General features: G+C 37.8%; 1 protein-coding gene across 2 annotated transcripts; it reads right to left on the bottom strand.

Annotated features, from left to right (window-relative positions):
- Positions 1-1458: 1458 nt before the first annotated feature.
- On the bottom strand, positions 1459-15681 carry LOC121421324 (lipoyltransferase 1, mitochondrial-like). 2 transcript variants are annotated; one of them, XM_041616009.1, is made up of 11 exons: positions 15573-15681; positions 14787-14959; positions 14114-14172; positions 12874-13048; positions 11165-11323; positions 10610-10717; positions 9606-9752; positions 8826-8885; positions 4569-4637; positions 2389-2560; positions 1459-2133 (listed from the first exon to the last, which is right to left on the bottom strand). In XM_041616009.1, exons 2-11 carry the CDS (start codon positions 14931-14933, stop codon positions 2006-2008), a joined length of 1224 nt encoding a protein of 407 aa, XP_041471943.1. In that variant the 5' UTR covers positions 14934-14959; positions 15573-15681; the 3' UTR covers positions 1459-2005. The 2 variants fall into 2 exon arrangements, with proteins under 2 accessions (XP_041471943.1, XP_041471944.1); XM_041616010.1 differs by lacking the exon at positions 8826-8885.
- Positions 15682-27978: the final 12297 nt, after the last annotated feature.

The raw sequence follows: 27978 nt of genomic DNA, 5'->3' as shown, positions 1-27978 counted from the left end.
AGCATGATATTAATTGCAATGTGTCTATTAGGTTCATATATGTACATTAAAATAGATTCCAATCTTCAAAGTATAACATATATGTCTACACTGAAAGATACAATACCCTGTTAGTGAGCAAAGGATACAAACATACATACATTACCTGTATCAGCTTTAAATGAAAGCATTACCTTAAACATTGTGAATTAAATACTTGGAGGGCTTTAAGAAAATTCCTGCTAAAGTATTTATTTTCAGTAGCCCATTGATGTTTTTATAATGTACTGTACCTCTTGATTAATATTTTTTTTTTCATTTTTTGTAATTTTTTTCAAACACAAGTGCACATAATTATAGTTAGAAAGAATGCATATAGCATTTTCATTTACCTGAATACAGGATAAAAGAGCACTTTGGATTTAAATGTCTTGCTCACATGCAGAGGTGCTGTGGCTTGGGATTGAACCCCAGACTTGCAATACTAGTAGTCCAGTCAGGCGCCTTAGACCACTCGACCAAGGCACCTCTCCATGCTGAATACATGATTATACAAGATAAGAACGAGAATAAATCCATTATTCCAATATTACTCCTCATGAATGTGCAGCGTTAGTATACAAATAGCGAATAGGCATGAGTGCGATGGTGCAAGATTTCGCACGAGGTGAAAGAAAAATGCTCACAAGGCGTTAGCCGAGTTGAATAGAGCGTGCTTCTTTCACCGAATGAGGTGAAAGAAAGATGCTCTATTCAACGAGGCATTAGCAAAGTTGAGTAGAGCGTCTCTTTCTTTCACCAAATACAAAATCTCGCACCATTGCACGAATAAGAATATTTGTTATTTGTGTTATACAATGCCTCGGAATTTAGCAAAAATATGAAGAAAAAAAAGGGAACAAAAATATTGAAAATGAAAAGCGAAATCCCACAAGCACACATGACCTTGGGCAGCATTGTGCATTTAGCCAGCAGGCTTCTACGCGTATTGCACCTTTATTTTGACTGAGCGCAATGAATTAAATTGTATTGCGACGACACCTCCTAAAGCTGTGCAACGGTACATTTTGGATGGTATGTCTTGTGTGCAGCGGTACGAATGTTTGACATTCAGCCTCCCATTTGCTCGCGTACAACAAGCTAAGTAGACGTTGTACAATATGCAATGTCTCATTTCATTTGCTACAATCATCATACACCTTTTTTTGGTGGCATCATAAGTGTCTATAATTTTTATGTACTTACAGCCACTGTGCATTTATTACACAGAATAATGTTCAGCCTTGTGACAACTTTTTGAACATTTCAACATTTTAAAAAAGTGATATATATTCTTTTTTTTCCAAAAAAAAATATTATATTCTTTTTTTTCCCAAAAAAAATATTATATTGCAAATCCATTAAAGACACATTGTGACCTTGCCAAATAAGACACGATACTGGGTGCTTTCAAGCTTGGTGTTAGTGCACGTTTTGGTGTTTGATGAACAAGTTAGATTGCCTAACATAGCAGCAGCAATGGCTTCATAGTACACTACTAATTCTAACAGTTTTTTCTTTCTGGCTTGTTTCCCATTTATGACACCATGTTTCTTGTGTTTCCTCTAAATTCTCATTGTTTAGCTGCATTACCGACTCATGATTAATAGATTCTGTCCGGCGTATACATGGTAAAAGAGCTGCTTTATTCTATAATAAAACCATAACAACAGTCGGCACTTGAAACAAACAACAGGACTTGTCCCATATCTAGTCTATTTATTCTTACTTTGGGGCTGAGTTGATATAAGAACAGGCCTAACAAAGACCACAAAAGGTTAGCATCAAACTTGAAATCACCCGATTTACACATCCACACAATAAATATATCTCCTATGTATTGAAACTATAATGTGTATTGACATTCATGGCTGTCTCTGTTCCGACTAGGACACTTATAACGCTTGCATAGACGTTTTATTGAGGCAGATATCACACACACTTCATCAAGGTGAGTCATCTGAGGCCAAGTGTCTTATTCGGTTGGTCAGCTCGCGGCATCCCGTATCATACTGGATAGAAGTCGATATTTTCGCAGCATCTCAGGGTCGCTGTCGTGAGCACTAAGGAAGACAGTCATGGCATCTGCGACTTTGTCGGACCAAAAATATTGCCCTGAAAGGATCAAAACAAAAAAGAAAGGTATGAAAATAATACACAACATCATGGGCATTAGTAATGCACCTTTTATACCAGACGAAGTTCCTGATACCTCAGAAAAAATTGTCTAGGACGTAGCGCCAATTCCTTTGTTTTAAGAAGAATGTCCCTTGCATGCTGCATGTATGTCCGCCCGAAGCCCTTGTTAGTAGCTGTTAGAAGGTTCTTACTGGATTATTGCTTGAGGCTCATAAATCACAGTTTACCCACCTTTCATATGATCAGCAAACATCTGAACCTCATCTACATGCATCCATCCAGGCGGTGCCTCTACAACGATACCCTCTATTGTTGCTTGGTAGACATGCACAGTGACTTTGATGGCTCCTCTTCTCTCTGATATACTGAATCGAGGGGTCTTGCCGTAGACCCAGTCCCAACTCTAAAATGGAGAAAAAAGGCTTGTGTGAATTTAACATCCAACTCTAGTTTTGAGAATATCATCTTTACTCAAGTATAAAAACAAAGTTGAACACTGAACAAAGAAGTTTACAAGAAACCCAGGCCCATTCAATGTCGCATAGAACAAGATTCATTAATATCAGAAAATATATTGCCTCTAGATATCATTTTATGGTAAAGTCATTATTTCACTCTCCCTGGCCTGAGAGTTACTGTACTCAACTATTGACAGTATAGATTTGCATTATTTTACATTATTACAGTCATAGAGTTATTGTGGCTCAGTGAACAAGTCTCCAGACTTTGAACCACAAGGTCTGGGGTTCAAATCCCATCGTAGCACTTGCATCTTTCTGTAAGGCGTTTATCTGCAATTGCCACTCTCCACCCAGGTGCAGTAAATGGGGACCTGGTAGGAAGGATTTCCTTGAATGTTCGAGTGTCCTATAGGGGTACTAGTATGCAGCTCTTAGAAACATTTGTACTATCCCTTATCTACTTGGGGGGGGGGTGTCACTACGCCGTTGCACAAATTTGGTTTACCGCACCGCTTGTTGATTTTTTACTTTCAAACCTCGGTCATGTGACATGAAACTCAGGCAGGATGTTTAGTAATACTTGATTAATCTTATGGCCAAGTTGCATGAACTTGGTCCATATACTTTTGAAGTTACAGTATGCTGTCATTTCGAAAACTTAACCTTCGGAAAAGATTTGGTGTTGCTGCCGCAGTCGGAAAAAACGGCGCCTATAGTTTCACTCTGCTATGCAGGTGAGACAAAAACAAATATGTAAGAAATTTATTATATTTTGACAATTTTTAGATTGATGTTTGTAAGAAATGGAAAAAGTGATACTTTCATCAAAAATTAGTATATCCTGGTCTGAAATTGCCCAGTTAAAATAGTATTAAGTGCTGTACAGTGAGTATCAAAAAATAGTTTACACTTTGAAAAAGCCCTGGAAATTAAAAAATGTACAACATGTGGGTAATTTTTTCACATATAATCTTGGGTTTGGGTCTCATCTATCCAATGAAAGTAAAAGTTTTGACAGAATGTTACACTTGAGTAAGCACTGTCCATTTTTGTAAAGCTCGCAGAAATGCTCCTTTTCACACTGTGTCAAGGGGAAAGGGCGAAATCAAACTTACCGTGCGAAACATTTCTCATACATTTCCCTTGCTCTTTTAGTCAAATGAAATAAAACGGATACATTCAAGCATTTTGTAACAATTTTGCCACCCAAATTGAAATTTCAACACTTAGTAAGCACAACCTTTACCCTCATTATGTGCCAGCTGGATCTGAGGACATAACTGAATCCGAGCAAAAATTCATATCAGACATCTCGGCATTTTTTCACGAAGTTTTATCATTTAAAGTTGGTTTACATTTCAATTTTCATTTAATACTTGTTTCTCGACACTTTTTGCAAGCTTGACAATGATTAACAAAATGGAAATCAAGCCTAAGCCATGCCATGAAAATCACAGCTCAGTGTAAAGTAAATATCGTCATGATGGCCTCGGTGTGTGGGGGAGTGGGGTTGGGCGCAATGCACTCGTCAAAGTGTTTTGGGCAAGGAAACAAGTTAAAAATGGTAAAAGATATCTTCAAATCAATTTTACTAGCTAAATTCCATGCGTTCTTCATGATTGGATGTCTACTTTTATTCGCATAACTATTCCAAAGTTCTGCGCAAATCACTTTTCACTAGCTTTTCAAAAGTAAGTCGTGCTCACTCAAGCGGAAATATTTTTCGACAGTTATATCGTCATTTGATTAAATGTTAAAATGTAGAAAATCTTCAGGATATTACAAATGTATAATTTGGCAGGATTTTTTCAAAGTGTTAACTTTTTTTTGATACGCACTGTATAACTGTTGCATATTATTATCAACATTATTATTATTTAGAAAAAACGTTTTGTTAGAACCAGCTAGGCATCAGGAAGGATCTCTCAAATAGAAAGAAATAACACTTACCCTTAACTCATTGCACAAGGCAGGTATCCCTTTCCATATGTCCTCATCTGTAGGGTTGACTTCATAGAGCTGCATGAGAAAATTAAAACAAATCAAATTACCATTTAAAAACACAGAAAAGGGTCAGTTTCCATATGGAGACAGCAATACACTTACTGCTTCTCAGGAATATTAAAGCCCCCTTATTTCCAAACCCACAAGGGGGGGGTTCAATAAATATTCCTGTGCCAATCTGAGGATGGGGGCCCATGATGCAATGATTTTCCAAAATTGGGCACTTTTCAAAGTGCTCCCCGAAAACAATTTCCTTTTCAATCTAAATTTATAAAATCATGTTCTATGCAGCTGATTACTAAAACACATGATTCAGTTAACAATGGTTTTAAGTGTCCACAGATTCCCATGATAAAAAGAGTTTATTAAAGGGCCATTCTGGTCACATGTGTGACCAAAATCATGACAAAACTTGACTTTAATTAGTTACAAATCTAGAAATTTTAGAGATTTATAACTAAATGTAATGATGATTTTGAAAGTTTATTTTTCACAGGTATTTCAAAATGAAATTAAACCTTCAAAATCAGACTTCTGTGGAGCGTTTCATCAACATTTCTGTCCGACAAGTTGTCAGACCTCACAACTTTCCTTGATTTTGATTGGCTGAGAAGCATTGTTACTATGGTAACTGTCGGATAAAACGTCTGACAAGTCCTTGAATCATGAAACGCTCCCCTGAAATCACACGTGTGACCTATTTCTCACGACCTCTGACCTTCAACCTGCAAAAAAATATTTCCAAATTATAGCATTTTGTTAATGCTACATGTACATGTATATAATGTTTGAATTGCTAAATATCTACAATGCTATACAATAACTAATTAAAGTCAAGATTTGTCATAATTTCGGTCACACACGTGACTGAGAATGGCAAATGAATGCAAATGAAAAATATTGCATTTTATCTCTAGAGATAAATGTTGTAGGGAATATAAATGTATTAGTAGAGATCCTTTTTAAACCATTGGGATTAATAGCAACATATCACCTCATATTTCTGCTACATGTAATTATGCCCCATTAACAATCGCAAAACAGATTGCAATGTACTGTATATTTGAGCGTTGTAGTCAATAGGGCCGTCTGCACCATCCTGAGTTTTAAATTAGCGTGCTATTTCTGATCTGGCAAATTATCCCGATCTTAACAATCTTGAGATTATTTGTAATGGAGACGCAATTATCGCGCTAGTTCGTAAGATTAATCTCCACATCGCAATTCCAAGTCAACTTGGGATTATTCGCGCTATTTTACAAATTCTCACGCTAATTCGCAGATGCACTCAGGATTATTTATTCACGGCGTCAGACCATAATGCACCGATGCCTCGCTCAAGCTCTTCTTGCGATGGTGGCGACGGGGTTTCTTGAATCTCAAGATTAATCGCGAAGAGGGCCGATCGGGCTACAATCTCAAGATTGAGCAAACTCGGGATGGTGCAGCACTGCCTAATGTGTGAATTCAAAAGGCCAATAAAAGGCTAAGGCCTCAAAGGCAACGGCGAACACCAAGACATGAAAACCACATGACCAAGGTCACAGTGTAAAATCCCCAAGGCCCCAGACCATTGCAAGTTCATCTGTAGCGCGAAAAAGATTGCACTGCGACATTCTGTCTCAGTGTCTCCTTAAAGTCTCGTGCAACTGTTAAGACCAAAATTACGATGCAGGGGTACGTGGCTCAGAGCCCCATTTTACAAATAGTTGTGATAGATCCAATCCATCGCAACTATGGATAGCCAGCAAAGTCAACATATAAAATGCATGATTGCTCAAATTTTTTCCATATGAATGTACATCATAAATTCATTGATTTCTTGGCAATTTGGTGTGTTCTCCTTCGTTTCCAAAGGACATTTTGCAAATTTCCTGTAGAAAAAATTATGACACTGATGGAGTTCCATAGAGTTACGATTGATTGGATCAATCGTAACTCTTTGTAAGACAGGGCCCTGAAGTTACACAACACTTCAAAAGTGCATGTCAGATCAAAAATTGCTCAAAAACATTATTTACAATGTACAAATCCACAGCATTTCTGGAAGAAGCTAAAAAGTGCAAAGTGCATCAAGATACTACAAGATACTCTTACTGGTTTAAAAGCATTGAATGGCCAAGCCCCTAGTTCTTTTTCAGAATTGCTTTCCGTGAAAATGCCATCAACCTCATACAACTGTGCAGGATAGATTCCTTTCCTCTAAAACCCAGGCTTCTCTTGGAGACTGCATCTAGCTACGCAGCTCTGTAATTATGGAACCAACTTCCCCTTAGTGTTAGAATGACCCAGTCTGTTCCTTCTTTCAAAGCATTATTGAAGACACCTCTGTTTAAAGGGGAAGTTCACCCTGACAAAAACTTTATTGTAAAAATAGCAGAAAAAATCATGAAAAATATTGCAGAAGGTTTGAGAAAAATTCATCAAATAATTAAAAAGTTATTAGAATTTCAATTATTTGATTGGTGACATCATATGCGAGCAACATTCCTACATAGCGAATGGTAAAAAATCAATGAAATGTAATTTTCTAAGAAAATTGAAAATGGTTTTCACTGTACCTTTTGTATATCAATAGACAAATCATTTCACACCCGATCATGAATAGAAACAAAATTAAGTCATCAGGAACCATGCAAAATTTGAAATTCATGCATTTTATATTACATGGGGCAGCTGCTCGTTTATGACGTCACAAATCCAAAACTTTGAACTCTAATAACTTTCTTACTCTTTAACGGATTTTCCTCAAACCTTCACCAATATTTTTTACTATTTTTTCTGCTATTTTTGCAACAAAGTTTTCTTCAGGGTGAACTTCCCCTTTAAGGAAGCTTTTAAGTGGATCATCAGTGTTAGTAAGTATATGAAGTAGGAGGAACCAAAGCACAGTATTGTATATTTACATGTATATAGTGGCTGCGCTATACAAATTTATCATATTACTATTAATATTTGACTGAAAGGATAAGGTGCTAAGTATATCAAACTACCTTTGGATTGGGTTTGATTGGAAAATTAAAGGAGAATGAAACCATTGGAACAAGATAACTTGTGTGAAAACAGAAAAATCAAAGAAACAAATCAACGAAAGTTTGAGAAAAATCGGACAAATAATGAGAAAGTTAAGAACATTTGAATATTGCGATCACTAATGCTATGGAGATAGCAAATTGGCAATGCGACAAAGATCTGTGATGTCACTTGTGAACAACTCTCCCAATTACTCTAGTATATATTTCACTAGAATTGCCTCTTTTATCACATCTATCCATAAATCATGTGTTTTGTCTACATGAGGGCATGTAATGCATATTTTTTAAGAATACATCATGGATAAAGAGTTTGTATCATCATAAGAAAAAGCAAAAAGAGACATTTTGAGGGTATTTCATAGTCCACCAAAGGGAAAGTTGTTCATCAGTGACATCACACATCCTTGTCGCATTGCCAATGTGAGGATCTCCATAGCATCAGTGATTGCAATATTCAAATGCTCATAACTTTCTCATTATTTGTCCGATTTTTCTCAAACTTTCTTTATTCTTATTCTTTGATTTTTTCTGTTTCTACTCAAGCCTATTTGTTCCAAAGGTTTCATTCCCCTTTAAAAATTCATGAATGTATTATTTTTACTTTCACTGATTGAAAGCATCTGAGGAGCGATAGCTCAGGAGGAGGCGTGATAGCTCATTTGGTAGAGCAGTGGATTCGTATTCTGGTGACCCGGGTTTGACTATCACTTGGTGCACTAGTGCCCTTTGGTAAGGCATTAATCCTCAGTACCAGGTCCTTCGGAGAGGAACTTAAGCTGTCGGTCCTCTGGTTGCTTGCTTACAAGCATTCATACTTTCTTAGCAATCAGGTAAAAAATCACCACCACCATGTTATTTAGGATTGAGATAGTGTGGCTGATGATTGCATGTGCCAATTTTTGTTGCGATCGCTTCATCAACAACCGAAATCAAGGGGGGTGGGGTACATGTATATAGGGTTAAGCCGAAGCACGAAGTCCAATGCTCAGGCATGCTAACGGCCAAGGAATAAAATTCCAAGGCCAAGCATATAGATGCTGCAACGTTTTTTTTTTGTATTTTTGACTTACATATTCCAAGACAAGAACTGACAAATTTCCATACAGAATTAGTAAAACAAAGTTAATTGGTTGTAAATGATTGAATCCACATCACCAAATAAACTTACTTTATTTTGCTCCTCAGCATCACTCTTCAATCGAAACATATTAGCACCGAGATTTGCATTCTGACAGACATCAAAATAAATTTTAAAATCACTATGCCTATTTTTTGTCATACATGTACTTGGTACTTCTCAGTTTTAGCACCTCTAAATATTCATTATTGATTATTATCATTTTCATTATAATAATCATTACTACACCCAGTAAGTCAGAAAAGACTTTCCATCTTTAAAAATTGCCAATTTACTGAAAAAAAAAATGAACACTTGATTATCATATACATCCTGAAAGAATATCCTGCCTAATATAATCAGAGTCACGTAACACAAAGGATAGAAATTGATCATACGCTTGATTTTCATGATTGATTGTACATTGTAGTCAATGGAATCAATTGTAGAAAAATGTTCTACAATCATTGATAAGTTTTGTGTTACAGGCTTAAGATGTATTTTTAGATGGCACACACTTGGACAATCAGACGTCGTTGTGTCGGTGCAAGAACGCTCTTAGCAAAACATTTTTGCACTCCCCATCGGTGCAAAAACACCCTTATGCAATGCCCTTATGTGTGTTGCTGAGGGAATTTCTGCACGGATGCAATGCATGAAAATGTGGCATTAAGGGCCTCCTTGCACTGACACAAGGTACATGAATTCTTTGATGTGATGAACAATTTTGTTCAGAACGAAAGGCATCAATGCGATGAACCAATCCAGATCTTATGAAGTCATCCCACATGAGGTGCAGTAAATTTCATTGCAAAATACATGAGAACTTACTCGTGACTCTTTGTAAGGACTGTACTGTCTGTAAAACTCATTGCTGATGCATTTCACGAGGCTGTCATGACATATCGCCGGTTCAATATCAGCCAGGTTCTTCACTTTGCTGCGGATACTTGGTGTAGCTTTACTATTTAGGCCATCCTAATTCAATGAGATATCAAAGTGATTTATGTACATAAACATATCTATTCAATGCATAAAAGAACAACTTTGAATTAATGGTCCAATATAAATATCTTGATTACTTTATTCTTACCTTACACTATTTCTTCTTTAAGCACATAGAGACATGCTGTGTGTGATGCGCTTTACAAGAATTGAGCATTATTATTATTATTATTAAATCAATATTCAATGGTGCTCATAAGTTAGGAAACCCTAGCAGAAAATTAACACATTTCAAGTGTTCAAATTCTAAAAAGTTTTAGGTATTTAATTGTCAAGTTGGGGGATGATAATTATAATAATCCGCTTTTATACAGCGCTTTACATCTAAAGCACTTTATAATCCCGGTCATCGGATTCAATCAGTCATTCCCGCACACAATGTGTGCATATCCTTCACTCCCAGGGGAGTATTCCAGTCAGTCGCCGGTGAGGGGCACACAGGACAAGCTACAATGACTTTCACATCCTACAGGGTACCCATTCAGCACCTGGGTCGAGAGTGGCAAACTGTGGATTAACGCCTTGCCAAAGGATGCCAGACCGTGGTGGGATTCGAACACATGACCCTCCGTTTACAAGGCGAGAGTCAGAACCATTACATCACCGCTCCTCTAAACACCATGGCTCCTCTATAAAATAATTACATTGTTTGTTTCTCTCGGCTCGCCGAACATTGTAGTGTTGTTGTCTACATTCAACACTCGGCATGAAGGAGTGTATTTTGTGGTGGGTTATATTATAAACTTTTGAGCACAACTGTAATAGTTATTTTACTGTCTACTTTAAAACTATGGTAATGACAGAATTCATGAGTAACTGCTGAATATTACCTTGCTAACATGAAGCATCTCTTTCAGTCTTGTTTTGTCGACACTATGAAGGAGAGTGCAATGGTGATAGGCTATTTTACGACCAAGTTTAGAAGATGTTCCCGAGATGTAAACATCATTGTTAAGGAGCCCTAAAGATTGTTTAAAGTAATACATTAGTGCATATATAACATGATTTCCTATTACTCTACTGTATTACTTCAAACTACTAATTACATGTAGGCCTACATGTACATGCAGTACACATCATCATCACTGTCAACACTATCACAACTTTTGATCAGTACCAAAGTACCAACATTGGTATCATCACTATCATTAACATCATCACCACCACCACCAACACCACCATCATCATCATCATCATTACCACCACCAAAATCATCACCATCATCATCATCACCATCACCACCACCATCATCATCATCATCTCCATTTTCATAATTACCACCATATCATTATCATCGCCATCATCATCATCATCTTTACTACCACCAACACAATCATCACCACCCTCCTCCCCTCTTATCACCATCATCAAGTTCAAAAGGATATTTTGAAGAAGTTATCTACGATGAGGTCATCTCTTTCTGACACTGACACAGAAAGATGCGGCCAAGTCCTCTTTAAGGCTCTTGAGATCAGATCCAAGTTCTTAGATCTGTTGTAACGCTCTCGAGTTGAGAAGAAAGTGATGTTCAGGTTTCCCAGATCCTGCAAATTATATAGAAAATTAAATCAAATCAATGCGTGATCAATACAACCCACTAGGAAATAAGATCATTTTTAACCCTAAAAAGACTGGGGGGGCTGATTCAGCCCCCCCTCGACATTTTTCGCGATAAATCCGCCGCGCAAAATTTTTTGACCGCGTCGCTCTCTGACTTTTTACTTTCAAGTCTCACGCAACTTTTGAGACCAAAATTGTGACCCCCGGGTACGCGGTTCCAAAATTACGCAACATTTTGTACATTGTAAGTGCATGCAGACCCAAAATTACTCAAAAACGTGAATTTGTGTACAAATCCAATGCAAATAGTGTTCTTAGCCAAAATTCATAAATGTATCATTATTTTTCCTTTTACTGCTTAAAATCAATTAATTTTATCTTTTTTATGATCAAAATGAAGTCCCCGACAATTTCCATTGAAAAAAATAATAAAAAACAAAAAGTCGAAAAACAATGAAATACATAAGAAATTTAGAAAACAATAGAATACATAAGAAAATAAATGTGATTTTGAAATTTTTTTATAATCAATTTGATCAGATGCCTATCTAGAGTATGTGAAACAAAATTTAGCATTTCAGGAGCATCATCTTATTAATTAGAGCAAACTTATGATTTTACGCATAAATTAGCATAATTAATGAGACATGAGATTTTTTGCAGAATTTGATGTTATAGTTTTGTAGATAATGCCATGGGTAACGCGTGTGCCAATTTTCGTCGCGATCGACGGCCGAGATCATAAGAGGGGCTGAATCAGCCCCCCCACCCCCCCGTCTTCTTAGGCGTCGAAATAGCCCAGTCTATTTAGGGTTAAGTTAGACCTTGTTCCAAATGACCTCTCATGTCCACAGATAATTTGAAATATAGAAAGATCTACATCATGTCCTTAAGCATGGCCAACACCTTTGCATTTTGAGTATGCATCCGGCTGTGAATTGCCTGAAAGCAGACAAACGCAGTCAAACACAACACCATGCAATGAAACAAGCTAATACGAAGGTTCAGTCAATATGCAGACTATACAAGAGGCCTTGCATTCTGCCTTGGTAGTTTGAAATTTTTTTTTTAACATCTGCAGCTGAATGCAACCAAAATTAATACGAGCAAAGACGAGCAATAGCAAACTGGATACGCAGGCATCGTTAGCACTCAATTTTATGACCTTGCTTTTATGGAACTTGTGCAAGCTACGTTGAGCTCATAGGCAACAATGTCATTGCAACTGCTTATTTTCTGTGTAGTATGCTGCATTAGGCTGTGTATTGCTCTTCTTTTTTTGTGGGGGGGGCGGGTAGGGGGGGGGGGGCTAATGCAGCTATATGCAGTTTGAAACCCAAAGGTGTGAGCCAGGCTTTAGATCAGGCACTTATCAAACAATACTGGTGCTTCATGACTTGCTTTTTATTTTCTTTTGAAAAATAAACATCACCAGGAAACATCATGCACCATTTGCAATTTTATCAAAATAAGCCTCAGTTGAGTTCAATAGTGAATTGCGCAAAAAAAAATTGATAGTCCTCATGTAACTTACATGATACACCGTTCCTCCCCCACTCCTTCTTCTGGCCAGTTTGACATTTGAATTCCAGAGCAGACGTAGGTTGACCTCCGCCCAGGGATTCTGGTGTCGTCCAATCACGACACAGGGATCGTTCCGCCAGAGTATCATCAGCGTTGTATCAGACAAGTCTGTGTTATTGTAAATCCTTTAACAGAGTGTAGAAAAATTCAATGTTACAAGTGTTCCTGCCAGGACACACATGCATACAACAAACATGAAAGAGTATACACTTAAAACCCATAAAGCCAACTTAAAAAGAATGGTAATAATAATAATAATTGGCATTTATATAGTGCTTTATCAATCTACGACCGTTCAAAGCGCTTCACAATTATTATTACCCGGTCACTGGATTCATAGCATTCCAAGCAGCCTGTTAGGCGCAACTTGCTAAACCAACCACAATGACGGTTGTTTCCTACCGGTACCCAATTAGCACCTGGGTGAGAGTGGCAAAGTGTGGATTGACGCATTGCCAAAGGGCGCTAGGCCATGGTGGGATTCGAACACACGACCCTCTGATTACAAGGCGAGAGTCAGAACCGCTACATCACGGCGCTTCCACCAGGCTGGAATATTTATATCTCAAAATAGAGTAGAATTCACAGAGCAATATGCTGAAAATTTGATCAAAATTGGATCACAAATAACAAAGTTAATGAATTTGAAAGATTTGATTTATTCCGGTGAAACAGTTCTAGGCAAGTCCTTATGAATATGGGTTGATGATGTCATATACCCACTTGTTCTTTTGTATTTTATTATATTAAATTAGGTTTATTCAAAAATTTTCTACCAAGATCTAAAACAATTGGATTGACAACTGATAAAGTGCATTGGTTATTTATTGCCGCTACTTGTTTCACCATAAGGCGAGACACATCATTTACACATATGAAAAAATGAAACCTTTTGTTTCATGTAATAACTTCAAAAAAGGAAAATGGGGTTGTGACATCATTAGCCTATCTAATGAATATTCATGACGATGTTCATATAACTGCTTTCACAAAATATTGTTAAACTTTAAAATTCAACAATTTTGTTATCCGATTCCAATGAAATTTTCAGCATTTTGCTCTGTGAATAATAATCTATATATAATTAAGATATTAATATATTCAGCCCGTACCATCCCTTCAACACTCAAACTAGTCGCACCCACAGGCACAGAGCCTTGGTTTTCGCAATTCACATAACGTCTACTTACCAGTCTTCTAGTGAGAGGTTTGTATGAATGTCTGTTGATGTTGACACATACACAAGACCCTGTATAATATAAAAAAAAATCAGTATTAAAAGTCAAAATATAACTAAACTCCCTTGCCAACAGACTCCTTTTTAAATTGAAATACACATAGAAATAAACATTTTGATTGAATTAGAACTGTTAGAATGTAGCATACACTGTCAGGGTTCCAAGTTTTTCAAGAAAACAAAATTCCCTGATATTTCCCTGATGTTTAAAAATTTCCTGATAATTATTTAAACCCACTCCCAGTTTCGCATATTTTTTAAGTTGTTGCAGTCAATTGCATGTCCTTTCAGTATAAAAACAATAATGTAAAACTAATTAGTACCACCATAACCAGTCATTCAATGGATGTTGTTATGATATGCAACAAAACATAACAGAGTCTGACTGACTACCGTGCTTTTGATTTTTGGGCTGATCAAAATTCCCTGATTTTTCCCTCATTTCAGGCATTTTTTCCTGATTTGAGGTATTTTTAAAATCAAATTTCCTGATTTTTTCCTGCCTGGAAAAAGGTCAAATGATTTTCCCTGATTTCCCTGATGGGCTGGAAACCTTGACTGTACAAGCAGAGTTTGATAACATGCAATGATAAACAATGTCTGATAAACGGAAAAAAGTATCTGACCTTGACTTTATCTGGGTCAATTTTCTTGCTGGCTTGTTTCTGTATTGTTCTCTTCATGTAGGCGAAGGTCAAAGGTCGGTTCTTGAGCAGTGCATTCCCGATGCTTGGGGTGAAGTACCTGTAGAGTCTCAGCGCAGGGAGGGCCATCTTGTGACTGCTACATACAACTTTGACTGTTGGAGAAATAAATTATTCATCACATGTTAATTGGCATTCATTCTACCAGTATTCATCCTACAGACATCCTCAGAAGCCTCCAGGCTAGGAATGAGTCATGCTGACGACACAAGTCGTGACTGACAATGATTGATGACCTGTTGATCAGCCCTTTTAAGTCTTATTTCCTTCCTAAATCAATGTCAACATGGCATGGTCAATGATGAATTAAGTGCAAGCTCAAATCAAGTATGCATGTGATCCAGGTTTAAATTCAATTTATAAACAATACATGAACATTTGTTTGGGGCTGGATACGAACATCACCAGTCCAGGGGCAGGGCCAGTGCAACGCTGATCCAGTGCAATGGGAGCGAGGATCTATATCGACGCAGCTCCGTTTTGCACGCCGAAAGTATCGGGTAAAACTTCAGCTCTGCTTGGCTAGATTGTAAATGGGTGGGGCGACGACGACGCGTCGACACAGTCAGCAATCCGAATAGCTGAACGTTGTAGTTGAAAATATATTTTGAGGATAAGGATCGTGTTCAAAATTTGCCTGGAACTCGAGTTGAATTTCTTTCTATGACTTAATATCGCCCATACAGTATAAAACTCTGAAAAACTCACCTTTTCGCGGACTAACGATTGATCGATCGCGTGGCGTTGACCGTCGGCACTCAAAAAATCTATGAAAAGCCGTTTGGTAGGTAAATGCACTATGCAAATATGGTACGCCTCTATTTTATTTGCTTTATTTAGCTTCATTTTCAGTTCGTTTTATTCCCGGGTGGGGGGTGGTCACTCTCCACATGGGCTGCTACGCACCCCCGTCCAGAAAAAGCCTCGAAAAGGGTCCCGTTTAGGCACTCAGGCATTGTCGGCGCCTTTGGCAAAACGGTTGCATTTCAGCAGAGGCACAATTCGCTAGTGAATCGCCCATTATTTAATATAGGGTAATTTTACATCCAGTTTCTGTGCGCGAGTGACTAAATCAAACGTTCTGAAAGAGGTGGGGTTTTAATTGAACTTTGAATGTCGATGGAAGTATTCCAGGTGCAGGTGCAGCTTTCTGGAAAGCCCGATCCCCATATGATTTGGTCTTGACAGTAACTTCAGAGAGAAGATCGATTTGTGACTGAGAGCCAGAACGGAGATTACGCTTAGGTTTATGAATCTGGACAAGTTCTTGAAGATAAGCAGGGGCAATACCATGAATACATTTGAATGTTAATATGAGAAGTTTATATATGATCCTTCATCGAGTGGGTAGCCAATGAAGGTCAGATAAGATAGGGGAGATGTGTTCAAATTTTCCTTTTCGAGTTATAAGTCTTGCAGCAGAATTTTGGATATGTTGTAATTTATCGAGAAGCGATTCCTGTATTCCGAATAGTAAACTATTATTATTATCTAAGTGACTTAAGATGAAGGCATGTAGGCTACTAATTTTTCTGTTGTTTTCCTATCAAGATATTTTCTAATTTTCCCAATTTTGTGTAACCCAATGGCAGCAGTCCTACAAATATTGTTTACATGGGACTTCATTCCTAATTCATTCTCGACAATTACCCCTAGATCCCTTTCCTTGTAGACTGGCTGAATAATAGAACCAGCAACATTTACAGTTGAGACATTATCTGAGTTTCTGTGACGCGATGTTATGTGCAAGATTTCAGTTTTCTCAGAATTCAACTTCAAACTATTCATAATTGACCATTTCATAATTTCATCTAAACACGACTCTATCCTAGGGATAACTGAACTACGGTCCTTATCTGAGAACATCGTATATAACTGGGTATCATCTGCATATATCAATTCTGCCCATTTCTCTCTCTCCACGCCATTAAGGGTTGCTAATTTTGTCATGAAGATTACGCCATTTATATAGGGGTAAAAATTTAAGGGTTGAAAATTTAGGCAAATTTGAGGAGATATCAAACGAAATCCTCAATAAATTATGTTACAAAAGAGATCAGAAAACTGAACATTGTTCTAGTTCATCGTCAACGTTTAAACTTTTATTGTATATATTAAATTTAAAAAAAGCGCTGCCGATCGTCTGGTTCAGCTCCTATTCACACAAACATCTATAAATGGAGCAAACCGATTCACCAGAACTACAAATGTATTTACTTTCAAAAGTGCAATATAAAGTAATAATCTCACTTCGAATACAGAAACGACTTTGATTGCAGATTTGCCTGTCATCAAAATTCAATGTCCCTTTGCAAATGAATTAATGTAGTAAAATAAACCGTTCTAGTACTTTTGACTTAATACCATCATATCAAAATGAAACTTTTATTAACTTAATAGTCACATGATTCCTCACGGATAATTTTACAAACTAATCATGCTAATTGTGTCCAAATCCGAAATAGTGTAACGCGTTCTTTCATGGAAAGAAGCTTATTTTGCATTGATTGGTAATTAAATTTTTATAAATCCATAAACACCATTGCACATATGCCAATTGTTGGTAATCCCCGAGGCCACCATACTTACATGATAATTCAAATTATCACACCACCCTTTTGGAATTAATTTGAGTTTGATCAATATTTGTATATCCATCTTCCTACCAAATGATACTGATCACTAAGATCACACGCGATCAAGAGGACCATAATGGAGTACAGTTAAGTGATCACCAAGATGAATAATTAGTCAAGCTGACCGTCCTACCACACATATCCCATATTCATGATATTAACAGCAATAATAAATTACCCAGATCAATTATAGTTCAATATTTATTGTAGCCTACTTCCTTTCATCTCTGTCCAAAATGAATTTCCCTCTTCTATGGTCATCGAAATCATCATGTTCGGTATTGCTGTTCTGTCCAACCTTTCCCGCTTCTTACGACGACCGACATAACGTTACTGACAATCGGCTCTCACCCCGACAAGGAAGCTCAATAGGACAAGTGAGTTACGTCCTCACTGGATGAAAATGTCCTGACCCCATTCGGGGGGGGGGGGCGGGGCTGGAGGGCTTCAGCCTCCCCCCCCCCACTTTTTCCAAAACCGTGTACAAAAACGCAAAAATGACCATACGATTGTGATTTTTAGCATGGTCAGCCCCCCGGCCCCTCCCCCCCACTTTTGGCTCAGCCCCCAACTTTGAAAACCGTTCCGCGGCCCCTGCCATTGAAGGATTCGCCTACCCACACAATAAGAGGTCAAAATCTTGTTAACCGTGGCCAAATCAATTATATGAATGGAAGTAAATAGGTTCATGCACTAATGACAAGCTCTCATGGGTAGAAGCAACTCTTGAACTTTCGTGTGACTCACTCCCTGCATCTATACTCTTGCTCAACCCATTTCCCCTATACCCTTCCACAAGCCCCATCCCCCCACCCGGGGGGGGGGTGGGTACTTGCGTAGCCATGGGTCCGTTTTTCAACTGAAAATCCTTAGACATGGGTCATAAACAGGGGCGGATCCAGGATTTTCAAAAGGGGGGCACAGGTTCCCGAGGAAAAAATTCATATAATTGATTTGGAGGCTGCACTCTACAAGCTCCGCTTTTTAGAAGCCTCCTCCATTTCAAACCTGATTTGTAATAATCTTGAATATAATTTTCTGTACAGGAATATTTGAAATATGTTTTGTTATTTATATTTGTCAATATGTAGGAGAAACCGTAATTGTTGAAAATGGAAATAAACGAATGAAATGAAACGAAATAAGCAAAAAAAAAGTAACAAACAAAAAAGGTCTTCACTTTCAAGGGGGGGGGGGTGGCACACTTCTGTTTTAACGGCATTTTTACATCACAAATTTTAATTGTGCTTCTCAAAGAGAGGGGGGGGCACTGGCCGGCTGAGAAACCCCACCCCCCCCCCCCCCCCGGATCCGCCAGTGCTTATAAGAATCCCCAGGAAAAGTCCCCGGAAATGTTAGTCCAGGCCCAGAGTACGAGTAGTCGGGAACCCGGGACAAGTAGATTCTATCTGTGGTATTTCCACATCTTAGTACGATAGCAATGGGCACCGGGATACCTCACTCTGCATAATATTATCTGGCACGCTCGGCCGACCGTATACAGTACCGTATATACGTAGTGCATGCATCCAGCACATCATGCGCATGTGTTTTTTTTTTTTTGCATTGCACATTGGGTTGCATGGATATCATACCAATGCAGCCGTGGAGCCGGGATATACCCCGGGATTTACCCGGAGAATTTACGGCCTGATTAAGTTCGGTAAACAAAGATTCTGCTTGGGATTCTGCACTTCCTAATCTCAAAAATTTGTCTATATATTTGTTACGATACTGCAACAAATAACAAAGAAGATTTTATTTAACTTTCCTTTTTTTATTACAGGAAATAAATCATGTACTTAATCAAAATAAAACCAAATAATCTTACATTAATCTCTTGAAGTGTCTGATGTACAATCCAGGGTTATAGTTCACTGTTATGGTAGTCCAATATATATTCCAGGTAGGCTGGGAAGATTCCTTATTAATGATGGCGATGATGAAACTGATGTTGAAGGACGATGAATAATAAGAGTCACTGTAACGAGTTGAAATGTCCGTGAAGACGATGTTGACGATGATTAACAGTCGATTTCAGCAATCCATGGGTTGAAGCGTGTTCATTGAACAGGTTGATGATGTTGATGATCTCGATGAGAACTGAAAATTCCTCTCTCAAAATAACTGCAAACAGTTCATTGATGGTGGGCAAATATTCCAGGTGGAAATGAACTGCTCTGATCTGATCTGGTGAAGTGATCTCATATGATGTGATGATGATCTCATATGATGTGATGATGTCTTTAAAGAAACTGCCACCTTATATATACCCAATTACAACTGTCTAGATCATTCTAAAATTCAGTCACCATTATGGAAGGTTCTAGCATTGTCTTCCAAAAGAACATTCTTCCTCTTTCAGGAGCCTTCTTCATTTCTAAAACATTCTTGAATGACCTCATTGAAATCAACAGTGTCAATAAAATAGCTAAGCCTATTGTTCATAATCTCTATTCACAAATAACAATAAAACTCCTTGGCCTTTAAATAGGCCAATTAGACATGGAGTCTACATGGAAACCTGTTCACGATAGACCCATATAAATGGGTAAGGGTTTCAATGCCAGAGCCTCACACCACGTCCAATCGATTGATTGATTTTATTTGGCAAGTCACCATAACATAATACAGTAGCATTAAAACAACAGGCTTGCACAGGATGACCCAAGAAAGCTCGAAAGCTTATTTCCAGTGGGGTCCTCAATAATACAGAATTAAGATAATAAAATGGTAAAATTATACTATTTACATATTAAAAATGAAGAAACAAAATCAGAATTTACTATTACCAATAAATAAGATATATAGACAATAAATAAGATATATACAAGAATAACGAAGAAGAAGAAGAAAAGAAGGAGAAGGAAGAGGAGGAACAATCATAATCCAAGTACCCCCCCCCCCCCGGCAACAATTTAGCGCCTTCCTCCTTCACTGGAAATCCATCAAGCAAACTCATACCAACCATATTAACATGACAGAAGTATCAGCTAGGGTAGTGCTCTAAATGCAACTGCTGTATCTGTCATTAAAATAGCTTCAAATTCTGGTTGCCCTGTAGATGACCCCGAAAATGCCTTAGATTTCTTTTATGCAACGTACAGGCCCTTGATGATGATGATGATGATGATCATGATGAAAATTATGATGATGATTGGTTCTTGTATATAGCGCCTGTTTCCGCATCGGCTGGCCGCTCATGCTTGCTCATATAACATGTATAAAGGAAATATTTCACAAATTTCAATGTCTTCAAACAGTGCTTGATTAGAATAATAATTTTAGTTCAAATTGTGTCCTAGTAATGCTAACAATGAGTTATTCTTGCACTAATTGGGAACAGAAAGGTCTTCGGGTAAGTCTCAGAAGTTGATTGTGTCTCAGTCTGGTCTCCTGATAAATTGGGAATGCTAATCCACAGCTTTGGTTCAGAGATGTAGAAGGCTCACCCCAATTTGTGTGGCTGAGAGATTCAGCATGGTCAGCAATGCTTGATCTGCTGATCTGAGACTGCGTGTTGGTCTATGCTGAGATAAGAGCTCTGATATAGGGTGGATATTTAGGCGATTCTCTGGTATATAGCATAGGAAGGCAATGTAGGTCACGCAGACCTACTGTGTGATTCTCCTTATGTGAGAAACAGCACATTTTTTTTTGTCAATTTTTTCCCACTCTCTTTCGAATACAGTAGAAACATCTTCGCATACGCGAATATCAGAGTCATATTTTTGTTTGTATCTAAAACAGGAGCAGAACAATTAGCGTAATTGTCGAAAAAGAATAAAACGTTTAACGTAAAAAAACCAAGAAATGTATGATATTTTATTAGTTTCACAAAGTGGTTGATTTGTCAAAAGTTGATGTTGTTGCGTACATTGTAAAGCCAAGGGTTTGCGATAACATACACTTAAGTTTGCAAGGAAAGAAAGATAAGTATCTAGAATATTTAACCTTAAATTATACAGACATACACATTGTATCAACTCAGGGTAATCTAAATAGAACAAAATCAAGTTTCCAAAAGGAACATCATGAATTGAGATTATAGTCGGCAAATCCTTGCAATAAATCAATTCAAATAGTGTAGGAACTTCTCCTCACCTATACCAGCATTTATGCGAACTGTAATTATCTATTATAAATCAAGGTAGCTTAACTGAATGATTTTTGTGCTGCCAATTAAAACTACATAAAACAAGACAGGAGAGATATTCATACAAAGGTAATGTCTTGATCGAACCTCACTGTATTGATTTCAGCTGACAGCACCTGTGAACCTTCTAAAAGTGTAACTAATGAATATTAACATTCGTCGAACAAAGTCTAAATTTAAATGATGACCATGATGGCCATCTGGCAAGCCATTGCAACTACTTGTGCATGCATATTTATTCGTTATCATGTTCATGACGCCATGCAATCTGACGGGTTCCTAACGTTATTAATTGCATTTTTAACTTAGCAGACTCGCGCTTTGATAATATATATGTACTTTTCTTTTTCAAGCTAAGATCGTAATATCGGTGCTGAAATATTCAGAATTTCTGTATCAACACAAACGGAGAAGGCATTTTGGAAGTCTGTTTTTGGTTAATGCTGATGAGGCCCGTCAGGGCAATGGTCGTGGTAGGAATCCCGGCCTTCACTAAAGTGGCGTATGCCTCAGACTACGCTACCACGGTACCTAAACCATGTTAAATGCTAGGACTGTTTTCGTATAGAATGATTGTAGATTGTTGTCTCCAATTCTGCCTTCTATAACAACAACAACAAAAACAGCATGATAGATTAAAATAGAATACAAGCTATCGAAGTTCTCATTTGCAAGGCAACATTGACTAGCAACCCCCTTAAAAAGCTTGATGATGAATATAATCTATAATTTAGATCAGTCCAAATAAAAAAGTAATGTTAAAGAAATGCATCACTATTGGGTTGACTGCAATAGGAACGCAGGCGGGTTATTTCTTGTTTTCCCTTGATTTCCAAACAGACCGACGATGTGTCCAGCTGGGGTCCGTTGCAGAAAGAGTTGCGTTTAAACGCAAGTCAAAAAATCAATCGCAAGTCCCAAATGCGCGCTGTTGATTGGTTGAAAATCATGTTGCGCATGATTTTTAGAGTTGCGATTGATTGCAACTCTTTCTGCAACGGGCCCCTGACGTAATTTGCATAAACGACCGCGAATCTTATTCTGTGTGACGTAATTTATAACACACACTTTAATTCCTGAGTAACATGAGCGGTGGTAAATTTCCAACCAATGGGAGTCTGATGTTGTTTTCTCATGAGGGACGTGGACTCTTCGATCGTGGGGCCACGCCCCTATTTCAGCTGATAAACAGATGATTTAATTGGAGGTGTTGGGGGACTTGGTTGGACCAGAAACCATTCAATCGTCTGACTGGTACCTTCGTCTACAGGGTGAAGTGGGGTCCTTCTACCCCTGCAGCAGTAAACTGCATAGAACTAAGTAAAAGGTAGGCCTAAGTAGATTTATTTTATGTTTTCCATAATCCCAATAGGTCATCACACGCATGTCCTTTATTACATAAAGTAGCCAGTTTAGGAATGCAAAATGAAACCATTATATAGTGCGCTTTAAAATAGGAAACAATTAGATAATCGGTACCTCATAAATCTTATATAATTATTATTATTATTTTCATGTTTATTCAATTCATTTGATTTATTTAATTCATAGCATATATCAACCTTCGAGCAATTATAAAAGGATGGTCGTCTCTTAAATTCTCTTAACAATATAATAAATAGTTTTGAGATATTGTTTCCTGTTCATGCGCTCACGTTTTTAATCGATGTTTACGATCATAATGCTCCGGTGAATAATTCCCAAAATAAAGTGAAGTGTATTCTTGACACTTAGAATCCGCATCACAGCAGGCCTATATGTAATTACAATTTCTAAGCACCTGAAAAAAATTGCAAATTAAATCAGGTGTATTAAATTCAGTTAATACCTCGGCAGGCGATGAAAACAAAATCCTTGAATACTATTTAGCAATTTCTCAACCTTTTTTCACTCGAGGCTCTGTTTTTTCGAGGCCCAAGAACATATATATTAACATTTTAAGAAAACGTCCATTTTGGTGAAAATATGTTTCGCGAAATTTGAACACAATGCTCTTATATAAGCACATTTGAAACAAACAGTTTGCATCCGGAAAGGTCCGAGTAAATGGGCAGTATAAACTACATTCACAATATGCACGCACATGAGGTTCACATCAAAGATAGATCCAAACCATCACAGTGTATATGTGCATGCTTTGGAACATGCTAACTTTAGCTTGTTTTAGCTTTCTTTGACCCACGTAGAACGATCGGACATAACATGTTCAGAGGGGGTCTGTGCAATGTGGCATAGGCGGATCCAGGGAGCGAGCCCCCCACCTATTGACGGAGCAAAAAAGAAAAAGAAAGGAGAAAGAAAGAAAGAAAAAAGAGATAAAGGAGTAAGTAAAGAGAGGAGTAAAAAAAGAAGCGGAAAATAATAGGAGGAAGATGAGTGAATAAAATAGGATGAGGGGAAGACTTGAAAAATAATTCAAAAAAATAATGATGATTCATGTCACTATACAATGCGTCCCACAAAAAACGAAACTGAGATTTATCGATGATTTATCATAACTTAATCACAAATACAATAGACAAATGACCTACCATTGTAAAGCTTCGAATCTCCTCTTTCATCCAAAATTACTTAGATTATTTCTAATTCACGCATGAGTGAGCAAAAACAATTTAAAAATGGGATACCAAAAAGTCACTTGGCGGGCATTATCTGGGTTTTAAAAAGAAAAACACATTTTTAAAAAGTTCAATATCTGCTCTTTAATTTTATACCTCAATTACAGAAAATGGTCAAGAAATAAAAAAGTTCTGGTTATTTGAAATAAGGCTTGAATTTCAACAATTTCATAAAATGAAGAGGTTTTACAGGCTAGCGTTCAAACTCACTCGACACTTCGTTTTGTTGACGATTAGCCTTTTGTTAAGCGTGCGATAGCTTCTTTGGGTTACCGGTGAAAACACGTTTATTTAATGAAATTATGGAAATACAAGCATTGATTCGAGGGATCATAACTCTTTTACTTCTTGACCATTTTCTGTGATTAAGGTATCAAAGAAACGAGCAGATATTGAACTTTTTAGTCATGTGATTTTCATTTTGAAATTCAGATACCCCCGCCAAATGAGTTTTTGGCATCCTTTCTTCAAATTGTTTTTGCTCACTCATGAATGAACGAAGAATAATCTAAGTATGAGATGAAAGAAGAGATTCTAAGCTTTACATTAGGTCATTTGTCCATTTTATTTATGATTAAGTTATGACAAATCATCGCTGAAGGTCAACATTGTATTTATCGCTATAAAAATGTTGAATATTATTATTTGGGTCATAGTTTATTGTTTATGATTTCAACAGATGAAAAAAAAATCAGATTGTATTCTTTTATATTCTTTCCACCCTTCTTTTTCTTTTCTCTCCATCATACAATTGCTAAATTTTCTCTCAATGTTCTTTTCTTCTATGTCTTCTTTTGTTAGGCCTTCTTCCTTTTCTCATTCCATTTCCCCTCTATCCCCCTTTCTTTGTTTACTATCGTTTTTCCTTTAGCGCTTTTTTTGTCGTAGTTTTTATTCTTCCATTTCTACTTAACTCTTTGTTTTCTCTCTTTCTTACTGGTTGTCTTCATTTTCCCTTTGGTGATTGCTCAACAATGGTCTTATTTCCAGACTATTTTCAACAATAAAACAATACAGGTGCAACTTCTGTTTAAATTACCTACACTTCAAATTCTCCATTATATATACAAATACCGGTACTGTATAATCATCCTATAATTTAAGTTTTTGATTGAAAATTATGAGCAATGTTTATTAATATGACTCTTATTTATTTCATTTTTATTTATTTTGTTTTATTTATTTTATACTGCAGGGTAGGCCTTATCTGGGTTTTTTTAAGATTAGATATTAAGTGTCATGACTTCAAATCGACTTGGTATATACGGACGAAATAAATACAATTTGGTATGTGTGGTCGCCTTCAGATCAAGGGGGTGATCATGGTTATTGACGTGCACAAATTGATGCCCACCGCATATTTTAGTGGAGAAAACTAGTCTAACGTGCTCGGATTTTTTTGCCAAACAAAAAGGCCAACAATTGCAATATTTTCGACATTTTTGAATAAAAAGATGAAAGGAACGTAACTCTGTGGGGATAACCATCTCTGTGACTTAATGATATCCAGTTGGAAAAAAATGTTCTCTTAAAAAAAAGCAAACAAACAATAAAACAGCAAGAATTATGACTGATAAAAGAACCCTAGAAACAAATCTTGAACCACGACCACATACTTAACTATTCTTCATGCAGGACACGATATTGTTCTAATTGGTTTTACGTCTAAAACATAATTTCCATTTTCGGAAATTTCTTAATATTATCGTAATCACTACACCGTCATCGGTTATTTTCTTATCTTACAGATGTTAAAGATGGATTCCGAAGTGATGATCATCTTGATTTTAGCATGTACTGTCACTTTCGCCGCCGGTCTCCCTGAACTTGGAGAAATTCGTTACAAAGACGGACCAGAACCACCAATGCCACCAGAAATCAACTACAAAGACGGACTAAAGCCAACAATGCCACTAAAAATTAGTTTCTCAGACGGACTAATGCCGCCAATGCCACCAGATAACGGTTTCCAAGATGGACCAATGAAACAAATGCCACCAGAAATCGGTTTCCAAGACGGACCATTGCCACCAAATGCAACCAGAAATCAGTTATCAAGACGGACCAAAGCCACCAGAAATCAGTTTCCAAGACAGACCAATGCCACCAATGCAACCAGAAATCGGTTTCCAAGACGGACCAATGCCACCAATGCAACCAGAAATCAGTTTCCAAGACGGACCAATGCCACCAGAAGTCGGTTTCCAAGACGGACCAATGCCACCAGAAATCGGTTTCCAAGACGGACCAATGCCACCAGAAATCGCTTTCGAAGACGGACTCATGTCACCAATGCCACCAGAAATTGATTTCCAAGACGGACCATTGCCACCAATGCCACCAGAAATCAGTTTTAAAGACGGATTATTGCCACCAATGCCACCAGAAATCGGTTTCCAATACGGACCATTGCCACCAGAAATCAGTTTCCAAGACGGACCAGTGCCGCCAATGCCACCAGAAATCATATTCCAAGACGGACAAATGCCGCCAATGCCACCAGAAATCAGTTTTAAAGACGGATTACTGTCGCCAATGCCACCAGAAATCGGTTTCCAAGGCGGACCAATGCCACCAATGCCACCAGAAATCAGTTTCCAAGACGGACCAATGCCACCAGAAATCAGTATCCAAGACGGATTATTGCCGCCAATGCCACCAGAAATCGGTTTCCAAGACGGACCAATGCCTCTAGAAATCAGTTTCCAAGACGGACCAATGCCTCTAGAAATCAGTTTCCAAGACGGACCAATACCATTGATGCCACCAGAAATCGGTTTCCAAGACGGACCAATGCCACCAGAGATCAGTTTTCGAGACGGACCACTGCCACTAGAAATTGGTTTCCATGACGGACAAAAGCCACCTGAAAGCAACTATCAGTTTCCAAGTCGCACTCGCACCAATGCCACCACCATAAACCAGAATCGAAGACGGACCAATGCAACCATAAATCAGCTTTCAAGACACTCAAATGCCACTAGAAATCAGTTTCCAAGACGGAATAATGCCACCAGAAATCAGTTTCCAAGATGGAACAAGGCCTCCAGAAATCAGTTTACAAGACGGACCAATGCCACCGATGCCACCAGAAATCAGTTTTCAAGATTGACCAATGCCACTAGAAATCAGTTTCCAAGACAGACCAATGCCACAATAAATCAGTTACCAAGACGGACCAATGCCACCGATGCCACCAGAAATCAGCTTTCAAGATTGACCAATGCCACTAGAAATCAGTTTCCAAGACAGACCAATGCCACCAAAAGTCAGTTACCAAGACGGAGCAATGCCACCGATGCCACCAGAAATCTGTTTCCAAGATTGACGAATGCCACCAGAAATCGGTTTCCAGCAAGACGAAGCAATGCCACCAAAAGTCAGTTACCAAGACGGACCGATGCCACCAGAAATCAGTTACCAAGACAGACCAATGCCACTAGAAATCGGTTTCCAAGACGGACCAAAACCACCAGAAATTGGTTGCCAAGACGGACCAATGCCACCGGAAATCAGTTACCAAGACGGACCAAAACCCCTGTAATGCCTCAGATGCCCTGAGAAATTAGTCACGGAGATAGACTTTTGCTACGAATCCCACCAAAAATCAGTTACCATGACAGACCAATGCCACCAGAAATCGGTTTCGAAGATGGACCAATACCACCGATGCGACCAAAAATCAGTTACCAAGACGGACCAAA

This window comes from Lytechinus variegatus, chromosome 9 (assembly GCF_018143015.1).
Source record: "Lytechinus variegatus isolate NC3 chromosome 9, Lvar_3.0, whole genome shotgun sequence".
Classification (NCBI taxonomy): domain Eukaryota; kingdom Metazoa; phylum Echinodermata; class Echinoidea; order Temnopleuroida; family Toxopneustidae; genus Lytechinus; species Lytechinus variegatus.
This window is presented reverse-complemented; position numbering and strand designations above follow the sequence as displayed.